The sequence below is a fragment of the Leucopleurus acutus genome (assembly GCF_964270905.1).
Source record: "Leucopleurus acutus genome assembly, chromosome: Y".
Lineage (NCBI taxonomy): Eukaryota > Metazoa > Chordata > Mammalia > Artiodactyla > Delphinidae > Leucopleurus > Leucopleurus acutus.
In genome coordinates, this window is record NC_139164.1 from 4666623 (window position 1) to 4689232 (window position 22610).

The following is a 22610-nucleotide window of genomic DNA, read 5'->3' on the forward strand; positions in this document are numbered from 1 at the left end:
CAAGTCCGTGGGCAGACAGCAAAACAGAAGTGGTGTTGGCCATCGATGCTTTGAAAATTCTACACACATCAGTTCAGTAAGTTATCACAGTTAGCATAAAATGTTAAGACTATGAAGACTGGTCTGCCAGCTGCCGGGTCCCAAGGTAAAGTGAAGCCCCATTTCACGATGAAGCGGTCATCGTGAAAATGCCAGTTAATAAGGTGAGGTCATACCAAGAACGGTTACGGCTGAGGAATATGAGGGATGCTGTTTTAGAGAACCGTGACCTTCCATGAGGTGTTGACACAAACACCCCAAGGACGTGTCCTGAGCAAGGACGGGACGCTGCAAAGCCCGCTGAAGTGTAAGGATACAGGTGTGTGACGTGTGGCCGTCGGCCATTGGTGGAGTGCCCGGCCCACCACCTGACATCACCGTCAGACACCTGGCAAAACGCGAGCACACCCCGACATCGTGGCACATTCAGGCTGTTTATTGACTTACCGCTGGCCTTGCAAGTCCAAGGCGGTTTCAGGAACCTCGTCGTCATGGCCGAGATGAAGTTTGTTTGTCCCATGAGTTGGTGCTATGTGGATGGCCTTTTTTCTTTTTTTAACATCTTTATTGGGGTATAATTGCTTTACAATGGTGTGTTAGTTTCTGCTTTATAACAAAGTGAATCAGCTATACATATACATATGTTCCCATATCTCTTCCCTCTTGCGTCTCCCTCCCTCCCACCCTCCTTATCCCACCCCTCTAGGTGGTCACAAAGCACCAAGCCGATCTCCCTGTGCTATGCGGCTGCTTCCCACTAGCTATCTATTTTACGTTTGGTAGTGTATATATGTCCATGCCTCTCTCTCGCCCTGTCACAGCTCACCCTTCCCTCTCCCCATATCCTCAAGTCCATTCTCCAGTAGGTCTGTGTCTTTATTCCTGTCTTACCCCTAGTTTCTTCATGTGGATGGCCTTTTAAAAAAAGGTTATAGTTTATACTTTGTTTCTGTTTCCTAAGGCTCTACCCAACTTTTTGTTACAAATTTTCCCCCCACTTAAATCTCACGTGAACGAATGATCATGTTTATATCCTTCATCATTGACCATAGATTCAGTAATTGAAGGGCTTACAGATGATCCTAGATTCAATAATTGAAGGGTATACAGTTGATGATAGTCGATAATTGAAGGGTTTACAGACAATCATAGATTCCATAGTTGAAAGGTTTACAGATGATCACAGATTCCACAGCGGAAGGGTTTACGGATAATGATCATAGATTCAATAGTTGATGGGTTTACGGATGATGATGATAGATTCAATAGTTGATGGGTTTACAGATGATGATGATAGATTCAGTAGTTGTCAGCATTTTGCCATATAGGCTTTATCCATCCAGAATCAATGGCCGTCTTATAGTGTCTTTCATGAAGCAGTTCATCCCACAGTGGGTGCCAGAGTCCTTCAGAATCTAGAGGAAGAGAAGCCACGTGAAGCTAGTGTACAGGTGTGTGCTTTAGGTGTTGGCTCAGTGTTAATAATGTGCCCTAAAGTGCCTGGAGCTGGGCTCCCCCTGAACCCCAGAGGATGGATGTTCCTTATCGTGGAGTGACTATAACTTGCTGCTACCAGCAGGTGTCCGTCATAGCTTTTGAACCAATGTATCTGACTAGACTTGGAAATGGAATCTAGCGTTAGCTCAGAACTTTGACCCCCCCGCCCCGCCCAGGTCCTTTTACCTGTAACCAGGGGAAATAGTCTTTTCACAAACACAGCCTGTTACGGGTGGGATGGGTAGGAAAGTGCTTTGAACAACAGTGAATGCCTGTGGGATGTGTAAGCGTCCTGGGGTTGCTTTACGGATGCTGGTTTAAGACAGGGTAGAAATGAGGAAATTTGGGACAACCTGCAGATAGGAGAAAGGTGGGTGAGTTCTTGATCAGCTCTAGCTTTCCTCCATTTCTCCCTCCCTGTATTCTAGGAGGTGGGTACACTGGGGATACCCATCCATTGTTGGAGAAGGCTGCTTGTTCTGGGTTGAAGAGTGATACCCTCTCCCCAACCCCTGCTGCCAATCAGTTATTGGCAGAACCTTGGAATGCGACCTTATTTGGAAGTAGGGTCGCTGAGGATGTACATAGTAAAGGTGAGGTCCCACAGGAGTCAGGTGGGCCCCGATCCAGTGCGGCTGTGTCATTATAAAGAGACTCATAGAGCCTTGCGGAGGGAGAATGATGGGAAGATACATGGCGAGAACTGCACGTGCTGATGCAGGCAGAACTTACAGTGGCGGGTCTACAAGCCCAGAAACACCAGGGGTTGCTGGCAACCGTAGTCAAGCTGTATATCTTACTCAATTTGTTTTCACATTTACAGTTTTTATAGAGGTTGATAATTATAATAGTTTCCCACAGCTCTTTATTTCCAGTTCTTTTTTTTTTCTTTTGGCCACGCCTCGAAGCTTGTGGGATCTTAGTGCCCCCGCCAGGGATCGAACCTGCGCCTCGGTAGTGGAAGCTCAGAGTCCTAACCACTGGAACACCAAGGACTCCCTCTTCATTTCCAGTTCTTCGTTAAACTTCTGAATTCCCCAAGACTCTTGCTAGTTCCCCAGGAGAAACCTTCAGAACTTGTCGTACAACTAATTGAAGACATAAAGGCAGCAAACATTTAGTGAGATCCCCCTTCTGTCTGCTGCTACACACAGCCTTTTGGACAATGGGAACTACAAAGAAGATGTGGCCTCCATGAGGAGAATGGCTCAGTTGATTTGAGACTCAGGGGCAAAATCGTTCACCCAAGATCGTCCAGGTTATTAAAAAGGACCTCCCTGTGCTTGATTCCATAGTTAAAGGTTTTACTAGGATAGCACACAGAATAGGTTCTGGGAGATATTAATTGCATCTCCAGTATGCAGTTTTGCGAATGGAGATGTTTTCTTTCTGTAGCATATGAGTGAAAACAATTACGTCATCCTGAGAGCCTTCCATTTCTTGAAGTATCAAATGACCAACCGACCCTCTGAAAATTACAATATTCTTAGAATATAATGAAGACAGTAACAACCTCCAGAGCAAACCAGAAGATGGCCTGAGTAAGATGAAGACAACACAAATTGAATTTGTTGGCACATTGGAAACCGTCCCCACCCATGGCAAAAAAAGACAGTTCCGTGGTTGTAATTCTTTCCCCTCGTTGGGTCAACGTTATTCTGTTTAGCTGATTTATGGAATTTGTTTTGTGTCGTAAGTTCATACTCGGCCCCATTTCAGGCATAAATGCCACTTGGCAGTTGGACTGAACTACGAAAAATCCTAACATTTTCGACTGTGGGTTTGAAATCAACCCAGCCTCCCAGCAACTTAATTGAGTCTCCACCCTGGGAAACAGGGAAATACCACGTGGCTTTTGTTGCTTTCGAAGGGGCTTCTGTGAATTAGGAGTGCAGCTGTCTAATTTGGTCTGATTCCAGATGTCGTTGATATATAGTGACATCTTGGCACTCACTCTGATTAAATTCCCAGGATTTCCACAGTTGAATATCGATACACAATTTCTTATCTGAAGTCCTTGGAGCCAGGACTCCAAGGACTGGAGCTTGGAATTGAGTTATGCATGCTTTAGAAGGTTAACAAGTGCCTTTTCCGTAGCTCATAGGACCCCCTCAGCAGGTGGTGGCAGCACTCTGAAATCAAACGTGTTAATATTCCTGCCGAAAAATGTATGACTATTTCTCCCAGTGGGATACATGAAGACAACTGCTCTGATAGTTACACTGTATTCAAATACTGGTAAATTAAATTGTATGAGGATAGACCATCAACACCTTGGGCACTTCCTGTCTCTAAGGAAAGCATGAGATGTAGGCAAGTCAAAGTAAGAAGTAGCTGTACACGAACCCGTAACATATGTCCATGATCTCTGGATGCTCGAGTACCTTTGCGATGGGGTGCCTTAGAGTCAGCCTAGTACTCTCATCCTGTACTATTTGGCCAAGCGGTGATGGTTAGGGAATAAGGGTCTACAGGGACCAAATGGTCATGTGAAAATCGACCCTCTCAGGGACTTCTTTTATTACAGTCTGTCTTGTCAATCTAGTGTCCTTTCTGAGTGGTCTCTCTTGTGGAGCGAATTTGCCATAATCTCTGGTTCTTGAGGCCAAGAATTAACAGATCACATATCTTAGCCATATCTGGGTCAGGGGTCGGCCAAGAGTTTCTGTATAAGACCACATACATGGTAAATATTGTTGGCTTTGCAGATCATACGGTCAGCTGTGCAATGACAGGGCAAAAGCAGCCATAGACGGTACATAAAGGAACGTGTGCACGGCTGCGTTTCCAATAACACGTTATCTACAAAAACAGGTAGTGGGCTGGTTTGACCCGGGGGTCATAGTTTGCCAACCCCTGTGCTACGTGATTTTTTTTTTCCACTGTAGTTCACAATTCTGTGATCATGACCACCGCTGTTAACTTTGCCCTTATCAGTATACAACCAACGTAGAATGGAAGAAAATGTTTATCTGCTCTTCATGGAATACAGAAACCCGTGGTTTGATAGATTTCATATCAAAGAATAAATAAGTACCTGAAGTGTTCCATTTCACAAGAAGTGTGTGAGAGAGCACACTAGAAACTGTATTATTTTACAGTTTTGTTCTAGCCTGGCTTGTCTACTCTTGGTATGCTGGTGCTTGGACTACTCGGGGAATATTTCTTAGAAAACCCTTCCTGTGTGGGTGAGGATGAAGAGGTGATTTGAGTTCACATTGCCATCGTCTTGGCTGTTTTTTCACGACCGTCCACCTAAGCTAGAAGACCTCTCTCCCACAGCTTCTAAGGGTTTCTCTGGGATCATAGCTTAGTGGCAAGATAGGGCTGTTTTCATCCGTGTTACATGTATTTTCAGGACTAAAGTTCGTATCAGCTTCTGTCTTTCATGGAGCCCCAGGAAATAGATCCTGGGACCAGATCTGCAAACCTATGGCAAAACCATCGGTCGAATTTCATCCACTGACCTTTTCATCCTTTTCATCTGTTTACCATCTTTCTAGACCATCTTCTTCAAGTAAGAGTCCTCCGAGGCTGACCTTATCTGGTAACCATGCTTCTGGGCTATTGCTAATGACAAATACCTTCCTTCTTTCCTCTCACTGTTACTCACGAGGTGTCTTAACCTCCTTTGGATGCTTTCCCAGTGCACTTGAGCCTAGTGTTTCATGACAGTGCAGCATGATACTAGCAAACAGCTGAGGCACGAGGGCTGAGACAAGACGGATGCCTCAAGTCGGTTCAGGTTGGGTTTCGCTGCCAAATAAAAAACAAAATGTACAAAAATCTTTCGGTTTCCAGGGCTTTTGGTGTCTCGCAATCAAGGACAAGGAACGGTGGGTTCTAACTCCGCCCTTACACCACTGTCGTGATTTTCAGTGTTGTACAACTAAAACCGCATTTGGAGAGGGGATGAGAATGATGAAAAAATGACCAAGTAGATGACAGTTGTGACGATTAGATAAACAGTGGGAAGGGTCACGGAGCATGCTTACTGTTAACTCACGAACTAAATCAAAATATAGGTTCCTAATAATAAAGCAGACCTAACCCCCTGATCTTCAATTTTCTTGTTCTGTGGCTATAACTTGGGTTATAAATTTCATCTCCAGAGACTTTTATTTTCACACAACTTATCACAGTCATAGTGGAACTACCACTCACAATTGGCTGTGCGTGACTGTTGGAACACACTGGTGTGACACGCCCCCTCCAGCCCCATCCACATTTTTGCCAATCTCTGGCATCACACTGGGTTTAATGATGACCAGACCGATTATCTAACGCAGTTTCTCAACCTTGGCACTAGCGATGTTTGAGACCAGCTCGTTCTTTGCGGTGCGGGACTGGGTTGGATGCGTGTTTGTGGTTGGCAGTGGGAGAGGCTGTTCTGTGCATCATAAGGTAATTAGCAGCATCCCTGGCCTCTCCTCACTGGATACCAATAGTATCCACACATTTGCGAGAACGAGAAATGTCTCTAGACATCGTCCAGTGGCCCCTGTGGGGCAAAATCGCCCCGGGTGAGAACACGCCAGCGTTATTTTGAAAAGTGTGCTCTGCGCATGGGCCATTAGACTTTCCTATGTGTGTGTTCCTCCTGCAGGTATAGTCCCTGGTGGCAATACCACTGTGAGAGGCATTGTGACTTAATCCCTTTAGACGTGTTTGTTCCTCTCCATAAAGTATCAAATGCGGGTCAAAGGGCTTCCATGCTGATCTCTTAAAATCTGTTTCCTGTCAATAAAAGGTGTGCGCACAAGAAAGGAAAAATGATGATGTGGGCCTTCCCTGCCCTGCAAGGGGAGTCACCCACGTGTTCAAATCTACGTCCTTACGATCTTAATCTTGCCAATTAATATCCTGGAGAGAGGGCAGAAGAGGTGACCATGCCCAGAGATTCCTTCATTCCTGAAGACAGAGGCGAAGGGTCAACACTGATAGCACACCATTCCTTTTCTAAAATTTTTTTCTAACTTTTATTAATTTTTATTGGAGTATAGTTGATTTTAAATGTTGTGTTAGTTTCAGGTGTACAGCAAAGTGAATCAGTTATACATATATATCCACTCTTTTTCAGATTCTTTTCCCATATAGGTCATTGCAGAGTATTGAGTAGAGTTCCCTGTGCGGTACAGTAAGTCCTTCTTAGTTATCTATTTTATACATAGTAGTGTGTGTATGTCAGTCCCAAACTCCTAATTTATCAGTTCCCCCCCGTGTTCCCCCTTTGGTAACCATAGACTTGATTTCGAGATCTGCACATCTGTTTCTGTTTTGTAAAAAAGTTCATTCACTTATATGTGGAATCTAATTTTAAAAATGGAACAAATGAACTTTTTTTACACCATTTGTTTTCAGTAGAACCTAAGATGGAAAGCCATGCCAGAAGATCGATGACAGTTTCAAATGCCATCTCTGGGGGGGAAAACATTTCTGGGGTACTGACTGAACCCAAGAAATTGTTGCTGGGAGCTGAACTTCAATAAAGCAAGACTTAGATTGACAAAAATCTATGGAATAGTAATTTTTCTCTAACGTGGCATTCTCTTGTGAATATTTTTTTTTTTTTTTTTTTTGTGGTACGCGGGCCTCTCACTGTCGTGGCCTCTCCCGTTGCGGAGCACAGGCTCCGGACGCGCAGGCTCAGCAGCCATGGCTCACGGGCCCAGCCGCTCCGCGGCATGTGGGATCCTCCCGGACCAGGGCACGAACCCGCGCCCCCTGCATCGGCAGGCGGGCTCTCAACCACTGTGCCACCAGGGAAGCCCCTTGTGAATATTATTTACCAAGTGAGATTATGCTTCCTATTTTAAAAGGATAAACAATAGATTTACACAAGAAATTGCTCCATGGGACATGCTAGTTTTTGTCTAAATGTCAACAATTTGAAAAAATATGTATATATATTCTTCAGGTTGAAGGGCATTGAGTTGGCTTTTTTTGAACTCATTTTCAATTCGTGGGTGGGGCTCTATACCAGAGATCGAAAAACTTTTTCTGTAAAGGGCCAGATAGTAAAACATTTTCAGCTTTTCAAGCCAAACAATCTTTGTCGCAACTACTCCACTAGGATTTTGTAATATAGGGGCAAACAGGTAATAAGTAAATGAATGGGTGTTCCAGTATTTTTGGACTTTGCTTATGGACCCTGAATTATGAATTTCATGGACTTTTCACGTGTCACAAAAATGTCCTTTTTTCAACCGTTTAAAAATGTGAAAACATTCTTACTTGGCTCCAAAAGCAGATGGGGGCACAGTCCCCTGCCCCGTAGTCTGTGACCCCAGCTCTGTTGGGAAAATATTTAGCGAGAGCTTGCTATGACAAAGAATTAGCCCTGACCTGTTGACTCTTAGAACCTGTGGGAAGGACAGATACCAAATAAAATGAAACCAAATAAATAGACTATTGCAAATAGTGACAACTGCTATCGAGGGGGGAAGAAAAAACAGTGCTAGGATTTGCCAACCGTGGGGCAAATGCTTGATAAAGATTGTATAAATCACAGGGGGCTTCTCTGAGGTGGTGGCCACTCAGCTGACACCTGTGGATGAGTAGGAGTTGGGCAGAGCATGGAAAGAAGAAAACACGCAGGAGGAGGAATCCCCTAGGCCAGAAAGAGCTCGTTTCATTGAAGTGTTTCAGAATGTGGTTGTTCGGTGTCCGATTTTTCTTCTCGGATGAATTCACAGGATGAGCCTGGTGCACCCTGCTTCTGTCTGCTGAGAGGCACTCACCATCCCCGTTGCTGCTCACGGTGGTCTCGGTCACATAAGGTCTGGAGGACAGTCGCCCAAGGCCATCTGAAGTTGTTGTCACTGTAAGTACAAGAAGCGCGTGGACGGGTACTTTGGCTCTGGAAATATCATGGCCTTTTCACAAGACGCTCTCGTCGCCCTGACCGTGTGCATTGTCTGCGTCCAGGGGGTGTTTGGTGCCCTTTATAACGGTGTTTTGGGACATTACCATATTGCAGGGGTGACATCAATTTGGAGCTGCCCCAGCTCTCCTTTTCCTTCAGACACGACTTCCCAACAAAAGGTCACTTTGTTAAAGGGGAGAAGGAATGGGGACAAACATGTTTTCCTGGAGAAGAGCTGTCCTGGGCCCATGAGGGCGTGTACACTAGTCAGCAGTAATAATCAGCGTGTCTCAGAGAATTTAGGGGTGGAGTTTTCTCAGTGTGTGTGTGTCGGCCTCATCACCCAAGGCACAGCACAAGCTTTCTTCCTGCAGGCTGCCCCTGGTTCAGGTGAGTGTGTGTGTGTGTGTGTGTGTGTGTGTGTGTGTGTGTGTGTGATATTGCTGGGGACAGGATGAAGGAAGCAGCTTTCAAAGACCTTGCAGGTGATATTCCCTGCTAGACACCCTCCTCTCAGACAGAGGCTGCATCTTGATGATACTCTGCCATTATGATGTCAGGGGGGCACTGCGGGGCATTCAGTGTCCCCACCACCACCAGCAGCAGGCTCGGAGGAATGGGCACGGAAATGCTGTCAGACAAGATATGGTTCGCGTTGGTACGCAAAGGCTCCCAGAGGTGGAACCGTGTGGAGTCAGGGAGACCCAGGCTTTGGATCCCAACTCCCCACCGGCTGGTCTCGTTCTCAGGAAGAGGATTAACCTTCCTGCGCCCGGGTTTCCTCTGTACAATGGAGATGCACAGGACAGGTTCCCAGGGCGGTTATGAAAAGTAAAGGATGCCCTTTGTTTGGGAGAAGTAGGTTAAGTACCTGATGATCCTGCCAGCCAAGGTGATGGGGTGCAGACAGATGAAACCATCTTCACAATGCAGCTTGGGACTCTGGGGTTACCGAAGACAGCCCTTCTCCCGCCGCAGGGCGGCTTTGCCCTCTGGGGGAGGTTGGCAAATTCTGGAGGCATTTTGGGTCTCATAACTTTGGAGGAGCTTGGCTCCTGGCATCCAGGTGGTGGAAGCCAGGGATAGTGATCACCCATCCCGCAATACACAGACAGCACAGAACCGAGCGTTACCCTAGCCTCCAACGTCACGGGTGCCACGTGGAGAAACCCTGACCCATCCAACAAGAGATTTAACTTAATCCTCTCTTTCTTCTTAGAATATTCAATGGTCTTCTACTTTGAGGGATTAGAGTTGGAATACAAATTAAAGAGAGGAAAAAGACAATCACCTTTTAGGATTTTTTTTTTTTTTTCTGTTAAATTTAAACAGAGCAGCACAGGGTTCTCATCCTGGAGCAAACATCCACAGAGGCTTAGAGCCGTGCCTTGCGTTCACTCTTAATGCTGAGCAGCTTAAGAGGTTCATTTTCTACTGTGATTTCTGTAATTTCTGTTCTTCAAAAGGATCGTGTGTTCCCTTTCTCTTTCAGAAACAAACTTTTGGGGGTTTTAAGGAATATTTTCTAAAGTTCTTGTAATGCAGGAGCTGGCTTTGATTTGTGACCCAGCTTTCAAAACCTTAAGCACCTGCTAAGTAGGTCTTATTATTATTCCGCTGCAAGACCACTGTATATTGCAGGGAAATGCTTCGAGTAATATGTTTTTGGGGTTGTTTTAGTCTAGAGGGAGATTGACATTCTTTGGACCCAGCTAGAAGAGCTCAGGAAAAAATGGACAGAGTCAGTAGCTAATTCAAAGGAGGCAGCTGCAAAAGAGTCATGATTCATTCATGATAAATTAATACAGCATGCATTAGCCTTTTGTAACCGTCGATGCAAAGGGAGAGTCTTTCAGTGGGGGCTGAAATATCTGTTCCTAAATGCCTGATAACAATATCCGTCGTATCTTACCAGCATAAAGGCGTCCTCACAGGGTATTTTAATGTACTTCACCATCTGGAGTTTGGGGTTCTTACATCTAAAACTTTCCCTTTCCTTAAGTGGATGAAGACTTTAATGATAATCAAGGAAATACTTGGATCTTGTCTCTGATATTTCTAATTCGTTCCCATCCAGGAAAAAAAAAAAAGGTTTAGGGATGTTGAAGCTGTCTTATGAACTAAAAAGGAAAACAGGAGGAAATCTGCTTTTTATGAGATGTCGTTTTCTTTGACGGGACCTGCCAGCAGTCTGTTGCTCACTCTGCTATTTTGCGTGTCTCAGAGAAACTGACGGAGAGAAGGTTCGTTAAGAAGTAAATTGGGACATCAAATAGAGCAGTCTGTGGCTGTACTCTTAACCAAGACCCCCAAGAGTGGGGCACCTTGCTGTCACGTACCTCCTCATAGGAGGTAACAAGCAGGGCACCAAACAACCGGTGTAATATCCCTGACAGAAAGGTTCAACCTGCATCTGTACACGAGGAAATAGACAAACCCAGACATACTACGCTGTCTCTAAGACAATTGAACCTGGATTCTAACCCCCAAAAGTCACTGTCATGCAAAACCAAGAAAGGTCAGGGGTGAGGGCATGGCTCCAGATTTCAAAAGACCAGGAAACACAAGGGTATCTGAATCTCGAATGGATCCTGGATTGGAAAAAAGACCCAGGTGGTACAATTATCTGGGGACTGTGTAGGCGGTTTGTTGATTGAATCAGTGTTACTCTTCCTCGTTTTCATGGTAGCGAGGTCGGGGGGAAGACTATCCTTACTCTAGGAGACCCGGGCCAAACTACTTAGGGGGTGAAGCGTCATCCTGTATGCAGCTCCCTCTGAAATGTCATGATCCACAAATACGAGTACATGCCTTATTCTTTTAAAATCTTCTCATGTAGAAAAAATGTATGATGTATGCCTAGGTCCCTCTGTGTGTGTACACACATGTGTACACATAGAGACAGAAAGCAAGCAAGCAAGTGTGGCAACATGTCAACAGTTAGCCGTCCTAAGTGAAGGAGTATACCTGGGTTTGTTTTTATTCTTTCGACTATTTTGTAAGGTTGAATAGTTTCCAAAAAACGATTTTTGGGAGAAATACGTATGACGTTTTATTTTGCTTCTCCTGTTGGAAGAGGTGGTTTAGTTCCATTGATTTTTGTCTTTAAAATTTTGTACAGGGCCAGTCCTTAGAGGTATATGTTGTGCGTCCCTGCCTGCAGGGAGCTTCTGCGGACCACGGGGCCCTCCATATTCTGATTCCCTTTTGGTGGATCACCCTACGGTGTGGTTGTAGGTTGTGTGCGGCGCAGCGTCATCCCCGTGGCTCTAAGATGATGAATCCATCTCTTTGTACGCGCTAGTTACAAAGTAACTGTGGAGGCTGTCATCTTGCCTTTCCGGGTAGCTTCTTTACTTACCGTTGAGCATACAGTAGGTTCTTGCCAAGAGGTGCATTCAGAGTGTGTCCGTGACAGTTCCCATGCCCCCTTCCAAACCTTCCCAGCTCCTGCTGTGTCTGACCTGAGGACAAGGTTCACGTGACAGCGGTCTCCGCCCTGAATACAGGTGAGGGAGTCGTGTCGGTTTATGGGGAGAGGGTTCTGGTACCTTGCCTTCTGTGTTTGTCTCTGCGTGATTTCCGCAGCGCGATTAACTCAGGCGCTGTGGGTCTGTGGATCCTCGCGTGAGTGCCAGACTCTCAAAGCCCATTGGCGTCCTCCCTGGCAAGCGCTGCCTGCCTTCAGAATCGAGAGCAGTGCTTTTGTTCAGCGTTTCGAAAGAGGGCATGTGAAGAAAGAGACAGATATCACTTCTTTGTGGCATCTAAAGAAACGATACAGACAGACTTGTTTACAAAACAGAAATGGACTCGCAGGCATAGAGAACACACGTGTGGTTACCAGAGGGGAAGGGGTTGTGGGGAGGGATAAATTAGGAGGTTGGGATGAACAGATAGACACTACTACATATAAAATAGGTAAACAACAAGGACCTGCTGTAGAGCACAGGGAACTGTATTCAATATCTTGCAGTAACCTGTAATGGAAAAGAATCTGAAAAAGAATATATATAATGTATTACTGAATCACTTTTGCCGTACACTTGAAAGTCACACAGCATCGTAAGTCAACTATGCCTCAATATAAAAAAGAAAGATAGCGTGTGAGAAGACTTAAGGAACAAGGCGTTCCATGTATAAGAAGACATTACAGACACAATCCAGCCCAATGCTTAGTTTGCTACTTGACGTCCATTCCAGGGAAGACATTTAGAACGTTCAAGCCGATATTCAGTGCTTGGCAAACCGTGCCTGTTGGAACCCCGAGGGCTCCGCTGGCTGCTCCTGGGAAGCTCCTTGGGCCCTGGGATGTGGGGAGTGGTCCCAGTCGGTCCCATCCACTTGCAGCAGACCCACGCTGATACTCATCTCTAGTGCACCTTCTTACGGACAGAGGATTTGTAAGTAAAAACAGCGGGCCCTGATTTCCCCACCTGTCCTGTCTTCTAAGCGAGGACAGCAGTGAGGCTGGAGCCTGTTCAGTTACTTACATAAAGACGAGCGAGGTCTGTCCGTGGCCTCCCCTGTGTCGTACCCGCGATTTCCTTAGCGGCGCTGCTGTCGAACCACAGGGATTCACAACAACAAAAAGCCTCATGGATTGTCTTGGAGGAGATTGCGTCGATACGCGAAGCTCTCGAATGTCAAAAGCCCCAAAGGCCCCTGGCGTCGGCTTCTTTGCTGTCTCTCGTTTCTCCAGCTGGATGTGGCACACCTTGGGCTAAGCCGGCTTCATCTCGCACGTGTGCAACACACTGGCCTCCGGTGATCCGTCTGCATCCATCAAGGCCTTTCCTACCACCGGGAGCCAGAGGCACCTTCTCAACGCCCAGGCCTGATCCTGCCTCTGGCCCTACTAGAGCTCTCCAACGGCTTTCCATCGGAAGGAAGGTGGAATTCCAGAACCACGGCTGGACAGGCCTCTATCATAGGGCTCCTAGAACCCTCCGTGTCCCTCAGGCCCTTCTTGCGCCTGCCTCACCCTTGCTTTGTTTTCATCTTCCTCTGGGCCTCCACACAAGCCAGCCTCTCCTTGCACTGGGCCTCCAGCTAGCGAGGCCCACACCATGCTCCACGCGCCCTGGTCCCGTTGACAGTTTCATACCGTTGTGGATGTATTCTTTGTCCAGTATTGATCTGGATCCTGTCTGTTTTTTGCAGATGCTTTGTAAGCTCTTTAAGTACAGGAAACATACGCCTCTCCCTATGGTAGTCCAGCAATTCAGGGTGCCTTGTAGATGTTTAGTAAATAATTGTTGAATACATGAATGAAAAAAGTGGTTCCTCTGCTATACTAATACTGATATTAAGTGATATTCTTTGGATTTCAGTCAACCAAGAAAGTTACGTGGAAAAAAAAAAAAAAAAGGCCTTTCTGATGTGATTTGGCTTCTAACTTACACAATGTAAAAAATGATCTTTATGTCTTCTGTGGGATTTCTCAGTCTTCCTCTTGGCCAAAAGTGAAGAAACCTCATACCTGTTAAAGATTGTCTCCTACTCGCCAGCCTGGGATTCCAGAGAGGAGCAAAAGTATCTGATTTCCTAGCACAAGCAAGTATATATACTTGTGTGTGTATATATATAGTGTATATAGTGAAACAATTTTAAACTAAGGTACGGGGATTTCCTGCCATATTCCACTGCATGTATTTTGCTCATCTTACTGACAGTCATTGAAGTGTAGCAGTTCCAATATTTATCCAGCACGCCAGGTGTCCCGTTTATTTTGATTCTTTTTCCTATATGAAGCTCATGTTAAACTTTCCATTTTAGGGGTGAGCTGTGTGGAAAGATAGTCTACTGTATCGTTTCAAGTATAAAATACGATCTTATTTGAAGTCAATCAGGAAATAAATCTATACAACAGCTTATAATTCTTTGTGTTTCTGTGTAAAGTGTTGGAAGGCAGTCATCAAATGTCTGTAATTAGATTTTTATAATTTTAGGAGTACAGTCTTTGAATTTTAAAATTATGATCAACTGCTGATGAGTGGTTGGTATACTATTACTTTAACCTACACCATTGTACTACGTTGTATCTCTGTACTGCCTTAAGGATATCTCTATATTGCTTTAACCTATACTACTTTATTTCTCTCTTTGTATTAAACTCAACTCTGGATTTGAAGACCTAATGGAAATTTACCAACTTACATTATGTTTTCCTAACCCCCTGCTTTCATGACTTGGAACCTAGGTTCTTTCCTTGAATTTGAAAGTTTTATTAACTGTACATTGGTCTCTAGTTGTTTGGTTTTTTGCAGTTTGTTTCCAGAGCCTGAGGGGGTTTGCTGAGTCGCTTTGAATTGTGTAACATTTCGTACCAGATGAACGCGGAGCTAGTTGTTTGTAGTTATGTTTCAAGTGTATTTATTGCTACAGTCTAATATTCAGGGAGGGGTTGATCAAATGCATGGCTAATGTACATTTACAGTAATGAGTAGATGTCATTTCCTCACTTAGTTACGTGCGGGTTTCGCTTTTTAAAGTAAGCCTCAACCAAAAAAACATCGACTCCAGAATAAATTTATCTTTCAAGGACAATTCTATTTGCTAGAAATAGGAAATTGCCTAATAACGTCCTCACTTTCGGAGACATTATCGTACAAATCCAGAAGATAAGTTTGTGAAGCACATTTAATAATACTGAACATCATACTGATAACTAAAAGTAATTTTGGTTTCCTATTCAGAAACCACACATTTGAAGTGTTAGAGAACTTTGTAACGTTCCATGATTTAAAAAAAAACTACTAGTCTTTAGTTTATTTCAGATATTATGGTAAGTCATCTTCATTAGGAATGTGAAGAATTGGTTTAGTCCCCATTCTCTAGTTTCCTTCTCAACAATTTGAAAATATCACTTAAGTACTATTTTTTTGCTGTAACTCTTTCATAATATTGGAAAGCATGCAGTAGCTAAGATGTAATTCCCTTCAGAAAATTTTGTATCGGGCTTGTAGGAAACTTTGAAATTATACACAGTAACCTTAGACTCTGAAATCTCGAATCACCTTACAATGTCTGTGATGTAGAAAAAGAAGGCTGCAGCTTTCCCAACCTTATTAGGGTAATTACTCTCGTGACAGTTCTATTTCGAGAGGCAGAAGGAGTGGGATGGGACCAGACTGCATCCTAAAAGCAATGAAGTGAGTTTCCAGCTTCCTCTGTGGTCTTTGGGCATTTGTTGGGTCAAGTGGGAAAGGGTGGGTGAGGGACAGAGGGAGGAGACATGATGCATTTGGGGTGTTTCTTTAGTGATGGGAATGAGCCTCCTACAACAAAGTGGATGCCTAGTGCCGTGGTTCACACCTTTCCCCAGCTCTGAGTCTGGTAGTGGGAGCTTCCCTGGGTTCACACCCCCCACGAACTCAAGTCCCAGTAATCGTGCTGCCCATCACACACACTCGCCCACAGCACAGCCCCTCTTGGACTCTCATTTTCCAACCATTTTGCCCCTTTTCCCCTCATCCCCCCCTAAGCCACCCCACGGTGGAAGCTGCCATTCGACATGTAGTTTGCTTTGCCGCCTACAGTTTGAATGAAGCCGTACATAAAAACCGTATAGTGGTCTCAGACACACACACACAGACCTGTGTTTATACATAGTCGTTTCTGCTTCAGCACCCTTGTGGATTCCGTGTTGAGAATGTTCTCCAAGAGGCATGTTTGTGGTGAAATGGTGAGTCAACAGCGAAGATACTCCTTTAAGAATGTTCTCAACATGAAAACCCAAACACACTTCGTGTTTTTTCTTAGCCTCTCTCTTTCTCGCTCTCTCACGCACACCCAGACTTTTTTTCTTTTCTTTTCTTTTTTTTCTTTTGCAGAGTTAGAGTTAAATGTGTCACTGTGATCACTACAAAGGAAAGCCATCAGGTTCTTTCCCTGTAGGAACAATTTCCCTTGACATCCTATCTCCTTTCTGGCTGTCCTCTGGGAAGGATGGATGTCCTCGTATCATATCCGTACTCCTGTTGCCACTGCATGCTTCTCAATCATGATCTACCCATGACTGGCTGGTTCTTTGTGTGTATCTGGGGGGGTCCCCCGAGTGGCTGGCTCTTTGTGGTTTGTGTGTATTTGGGGGGGTCCCCCGAATGGCTGACTCTTTGTGGTTTGTGTGTATTTGGGGGGGTCCCCCCAAGTGGCTGGCTCTTTGTGGCTTGTGTGTATTGGGGGGATCCCATGAGTAGTATTTTATTGTTTGTGTGTATTTTGGGGGTGCTCCCACACTGCTTTGGGGCACCGCCCTGGAGGTTTGGTGCATTTGTCTTGGAACACTGATTTAGATGCTTTCCATCCCATTGTGGGTTTCATGGACATTGATCCGCTGATGCTATAATGTAAGAACAGACAAGACCTTTGAGTTGGGGAATCGGAGCCCTCCTCAGGCTGTGGGCTGGCCGTGTCCCTGGCCAGGATGGACCCCTGAAGTCATGCCCACCGCCATCACGGTGTTTATTTCCTCCTTGCAAATCCACAGGGCTCTCAATTTGAAATAATCACTCTACCTTTTATGTCTCTCTTTTCAGCAGATACCGTAGGGGTCATTTTCCTTTTTCCAGCTAAACCTACCGAAAAAGAGGCTGGGATAAAGAAATGGAGCTTTACCATTGATGAGGGTTCTGAAGGTGCGGCAAACCTAAGGTTTTAGACCTAGAGTATGTTTGCTGTTGTGTCTTCAAATTCTGCACTATAATAATCAGAGCTTTCTTTCACGAGGGGAAAACTGTAGAGATTAGAAATCTGCGTTAATTCAATTCTCTGCAACAAGTATTTATTACCCATTTATTAGGTGCTTGAGCTAAAGGAATAAGGGCTTAAAAAGGGAATCTTTTTTTTTTTTTTTTTTGATTCTATGACAAGGGCCAGACGCACAGTATTTGGCAGAACATCATTCTTTAACAAATTGAAGTTTTCTCAATTAGGGTCTTTCAGGCCAACTGGGAGCCCAGGGTCATTTTCTTTTTTATTCCCATTTGTACAAATTATCATATTTGAAGAGTTTGGGGCATTTACTATGACAATGTCTCCAGCGTCAGAAAGACAGTATGATAAAATTGTACTTTGCAGGCTCTTTTTCTTTCCTGATTGCAAAGATAAGTAGAGCATTCGATACATATATACAAGAAGGTATAAAGCATCCTGTAAATACCGTTAGTCCTCCTCCCCTAGAACTAATGACAAAGTTCTGTCATCTTTCTTTTCAGTTCTGTGTATGCACGTCTCTATACACAGACACAGAAAACATACATATCCATATATAAATATGAACTTCTTTTATTTGCGATCTTGCTGCCTTTAGTTCCTGTCAGATTTTGCCTTTTCCACCCTAAACTTACACCCTGAAGTTTTTCTTCATGACAAAATAACAGTCTTGGAAAAAAATCAAGAATTTTCAGGGCGTCATAGTGTCCTATTACGTAATTTATTGAACCTTTCCGCAACTCTCCTGGCTTCACAAATTTCTAACTAAGGTTGGTAGGAATATATTGATAAAGGACACGTGTGTTGTGTGGGTCTCTTGATATTTGCACAGAAAACGAAATTGCTAGAAATGCAAACACCAATTCAGAGAATGTAAAACCGTTGAGACTATATTCATCCTCACATACGCTCGCAAGCGTCCAGGGAGCATATGTGCAGTAACATAACCCACAAGCACGAGTCCCCGTTTTCCAAGTCTCAACCTCATCCTGTCGTTGTGTTTGCCACATTGATAGATTACAAACAGCATTTTCCCTCTGTTTTCCTTTTAATTCTTGATCCCTAAGGAGGCTGGACATTTTTCATGTGGATATGAATTTATCATGGTTCCCTCGTTCATCGTTTGACGTTTTTTAATTAGGATGTTGATGGCGCCCTCCGCCTTGCCATCCCTCTCCTTCTTAGCCGGTTGCTTAGATACCCTTCTCCGTTCTCAGATCATGGTTCATAATCACATAGTTCCTTTGAATTACTTTGTGGCCCCCGCCTTGTCTTCCACTCTGGGTTCTTCTCCAGCGCAGCCTTTGTTGCATGTTGCTGCAGGTAACGCTGCTGGGCTTGGACATGTCTGGTGCCCAGACTGCACGGATACTCGGAGAAGAAATACCGGATTTTGGACCATTTTTCCCATAACGTAGAGTCTTGGGCACTCTGTGGTCCTCCAGGTGAACACAGTAGCGAGGGGCGGGTGTCAGGATCCCAGAGGCAGCCTTGTGGCTTCCATCCAGGTGCGTTGCGTTGCAAGTCGAGCGTCATTTTGACCGCTCAGCTACCACTGTCCTCTTTGGACGGTGAGAAAGAGGGGGACCAGGGATTGAATTGTTGCAGGTATTGGTAATCGTGCTTCGCTGTTACCCCAAGCTCAACAGGATGTCTGCGTCCCGTTCGTTGTTCTTCTCTGGGGATCTTGTTCGTGAGAGAGCGACAACCAGAAATGTGGTCGTCTGGGTATGAAGGCTTTCTCCCCATCTCCCCACCCTGGGTCGCAGGTCCCGTGGAAGCAGAGACCGTCCGCCTGAACTGCAAATAATTGGCCCGCGATGGGCTCTGTTCCTGGGCCAGTGCAGCTCTGGCCCCCGTGGTTTGGCTGGTTTAAAACTCCAGTTTGGAAATGATATTCCCTCTGGTTCCTGCAGCCATTGCTTTGCTGTGGCTATTCAAAGACCAGAGCCATCCTGGGTCTTATTTTTTTTTTTTAGGTGAAACCCATTTATCCTCCCCCAGCCACCCATCACGTGTTTGCGATGTTTTGTTTGTCCTCAGTGTCCAAAGGTTCCATGAAACCTTTGGTCTGTTTTCACTTACATTTGGACATCTGTTCAATGTGGAGATGCATGTCCTTTGCTTCTGGATCGATGTCTCGTTTGCATCCTGGGTAATTTATCCCCTACATGCTTTGTCTTTCTCCCCTCGTCTGGAATATCCACTGGCTGAATACTGGACCCCTGCTTGTTGATATCCCCATTTTCATATCTTTTCTCCCCTGTGGTCAATCACTTGGCCTCTTTGCTCCATCTTCCTTTGACCTGTCCTCAACCCCATCTTCCCAGCATTCTGCTGAGTCGTCTAACATACGATGCATTTCCAAAAGTTCTCATTTGTTTTCTAGATGCACTTTTTGCGAAGCATCCTTGGTTGATTGGTTAGTTGGTCGATGGTTGGGTTTTTTTGTGTGTTTTTTTTTGGTCCTTTTGTCCTAGTCCTTTCTGTTAGAGATTCCTTTCAGACGTGTCGTGGTTCTTAGCTTCTGTTCATAGTCAAAAGGGAGGCTGTGCCACACTGAGCCCGTTCCACTGCTTACTGGTAGGTGCAGCTTGTTGGATGGCTGGCCGTCGTATCCATGCCCTCCAGGTGTCAATATCTGTGGTCTGAGGCCATCCACGTCCCGCAGAGAGGAATCCTGTCTTGCAGAGAATTGGGACCCACACGTGCGGAGGCCCATGGCTCTGTGGGGGGGGCAGGGTGGCTCACCCCATCTCACATCCCATCTTCCTTGACACACGCTCAGGTTGCCACCTCTTTTGGGTGCCTCTTCCAACATGGAGTTGCCACTGTCCAAAAACCTGTGCGATTTCCTCATTCTGCTCTTGTCTGCTCTCTGTCTGTCTTTGTCCAAGTGGGTTAATAGATTGTAAAGCTTTCCTCAGTGGAAGTGGTGTTTAGAGATCATTGACGTATCGTAGGAGACGCATCCGCCATTTTGCCCTTGCAGCCCTCGTTGGCTCTCAGCCTCTCTGTAGAACGCAGTATTCTTAGCCCTCCTGGTTGACGAGAAAATTGACACTGAGGATTTTGGAAATTTCCCCAGAATCGCACAGGTCATGTGTTATAGCTGAGGCTGGACCCTCTGTAGTCCTTCTCTTAACTTCATGGTTGCTAATTTAGGCTGTGACACCCATTAGAGATGTGGGGCATTGCCGATGGTCCATCTTTTTTATTTTATTTTTTTAAAGAAGATGTTGGGGGTAGGAGTTTATTAATTAATTTATTTATTTTTGCTGTGTTGGGTCTTCGTTTCTGCGCGAGGGCTTTCTCTAGTTGCGGCGAGCGGGGGCCACTCTTCATCGCGGTGCGTGGGCCTCTCACTGTCGCGGCCTCTCTTGCTGCGGAGCACAGGCTCCAGACGCGCAGGCTTAGTAGTTGTGGCTCACGGGCCCAGTTGCTCCGCGGCATGTGGGATCCTCCCAGACCAGGGCTCGAACCCCGTGTCCCCTGCATTAGCAGGCAGATTCTCAACCACTGCGCCACCAGGGAAGCCCCATCATTTTTGATCTATAAGAACGGCTATTTCAAATGTGTCATCCTAACTCTGTGATAACAAGATCTTGTCCCATTTCTCAATCATTAAAGCCTTTCTTTTCCATTGCAAACAAACATTGAACTCTAAGGATCCAAAAAGCATTAAAAAAAAGGCAGGGGTGTCCCTCCGTTGAATAAAATATAAATCCTAAGCTGAAGAGCTAACCACAGTTAGGCTGAAACACCTTGCTGTGAATTTACTTGTTATTTGATCTATCGTGCAGATGCAGTGGTTATCAGAGGAGATAATCCATTTGTGTGCGTTGGGCAAGCAAATTCATCTTCTTTTCCTGTAATCCATTTTCATGTAAAGGAAACACATTTTTCAGAGCTGCTGCTTGACTTTTCTGCATTCCTCGGGAGTTGCATTTTTATTCGGAAAAAGAAGCACACTGCTGTCAAATCACTTCTGCATGCATATATGACCTCTGTTGGCAGGGTCCTCAAGTAGTTCCCTGACAGGGGCAAACTCGAAGGATTCAGGCAGAACGGGGAAGTGGAGGTTCAGACAATATTGCTTATGTTCTGACAATTCAGTCAAGAGAGTCTCTCTTATGAGCACTTTCAGGCAGGGGAAGGACTGAATTTACAGGTTACCCTGTTGGTTGAATTCATAAATGTTCACTTTAAACACTGTAATGTTTCTAAATGATGTCAGAAAAAAAACGTCTTGTACGTAAGGATGAAATAACCAAACCCCAACATTAAAGGTTTACCACAGCATGCAGGAATATTGGTAGGTGGAGGAAAATTTAGAGTTCAAAGTATTTTAATGTTATATTCCAAATTGGAACATGGATAGAAAAAGCGTCATTATGCACAAAGAAACTTGCATGTACGCTTTCTGGTAGTTTCATCAAGTCATTCCTGAGTATAAACTGGTCAGGAACGTAGCACAGAACTGAAGAATTACTCTGTAACTTAACAGAAAGAATCATTTACGTGATAACTTACGGCTCGTCCAAGGTTACAGCTATCTGTTAAGAGTCATGACCTGTCCACAAATCACTGTGTGCAAATATCTTCTCAGTTCCCCACTGTCCTAGGAGTTGAGCTGGTTGTGGAGGGCATGAGACGAATGGCCTCCTGGCCCCCTGCAGTTCCAGAACAGCAGGAGAACCAGCCATTAAATTGGATGCTAACTGTTTCCTTTCTTTTCTCATTTCCTCCCCGAAGTCCCCCTTCCCTAGGTTCTTCCCTTCCTTTCTATATTCACTTTCTGTGACTGCTGTAATAATTGCCACACACTTTGTAATAAATCACCACAACATAGGTTTATTATCTTAGGGCTCTGGAAGTGAGAAGTCCAAAGTGGGTTTCCCTGGGCTAAAACCAAGGTGGCGGCAGGGCCAGTTCCTTCTGGAGACTGTAGGGCAGAACGGTTTCCTTGCCGTTTGCACCTGCTAGAGGTGCCTGCATTCCTTAACCTCCTGGCTGCTTTCCTCTATCCTCCAAGCCAGCAGAACTAGCTTCTTCCAATTTCTCCCCGTCTTCACGTTGGGCTCACATTGGGCCCACCTGGCTAATCCAGGACCATCTTCCCATGTCAGGGGCCTTAACTTAATCACACCTGCAAAGTGCCTTTTGCCGCTTAAGTTTTGCCACTTAAGGTGAGATAGTCACAAGTTCTGAGGATTAGGACGTGGGCATCTTTGGGGGGTCGGGACTCAGCCCACCACGATGCCCATTGTTCTACCTGCTCTGAGGTTGCTCCGTCCAGACAGTGTATCCTGGGCCTTTATGAGATGCCATGGGCAGTGCTGAGCCTCATACCATGTAGCATACAGATGCAGCCGAATACCTATTTGTAGGTGGTATGAAAAAAAGAAAAGAATTTGATATAGTGATGAATACCACAGATAGTTTTCCACACGTGGGATATGGAAATACATTTGCAAACCAAATCTCCTAGCCT

General features: G+C 45.1%; 1 protein-coding gene across 4 annotated transcripts in view; it reads left to right on the forward strand.

Moving 5' to 3' along the window:
• Window positions 1-22610, forward strand: part of LOC309978871 (steryl-sulfatase-like) — a 180278-nt gene that overhangs the window by 44454 nt on the left and 113214 nt on the right. For 2 of the 4 annotated variants that reach the window (XM_082865519.1, XM_082865521.1), the window contains exon 1: window positions 7987-8359. In XM_082865519.1, the coding sequence (XP_082721645.1) occupies window positions 8220-8359 (140 nt within the window). In that variant the 5' untranslated portion in view covers window positions 7987-8219. Of the gene's footprint in view, window positions 1-7986; window positions 8360-8732; window positions 8792-22610 lie in introns of those variants that run through there. The other 2 variants (XM_082865523.1, XM_082865520.1) reach the window with 2 other exon arrangements.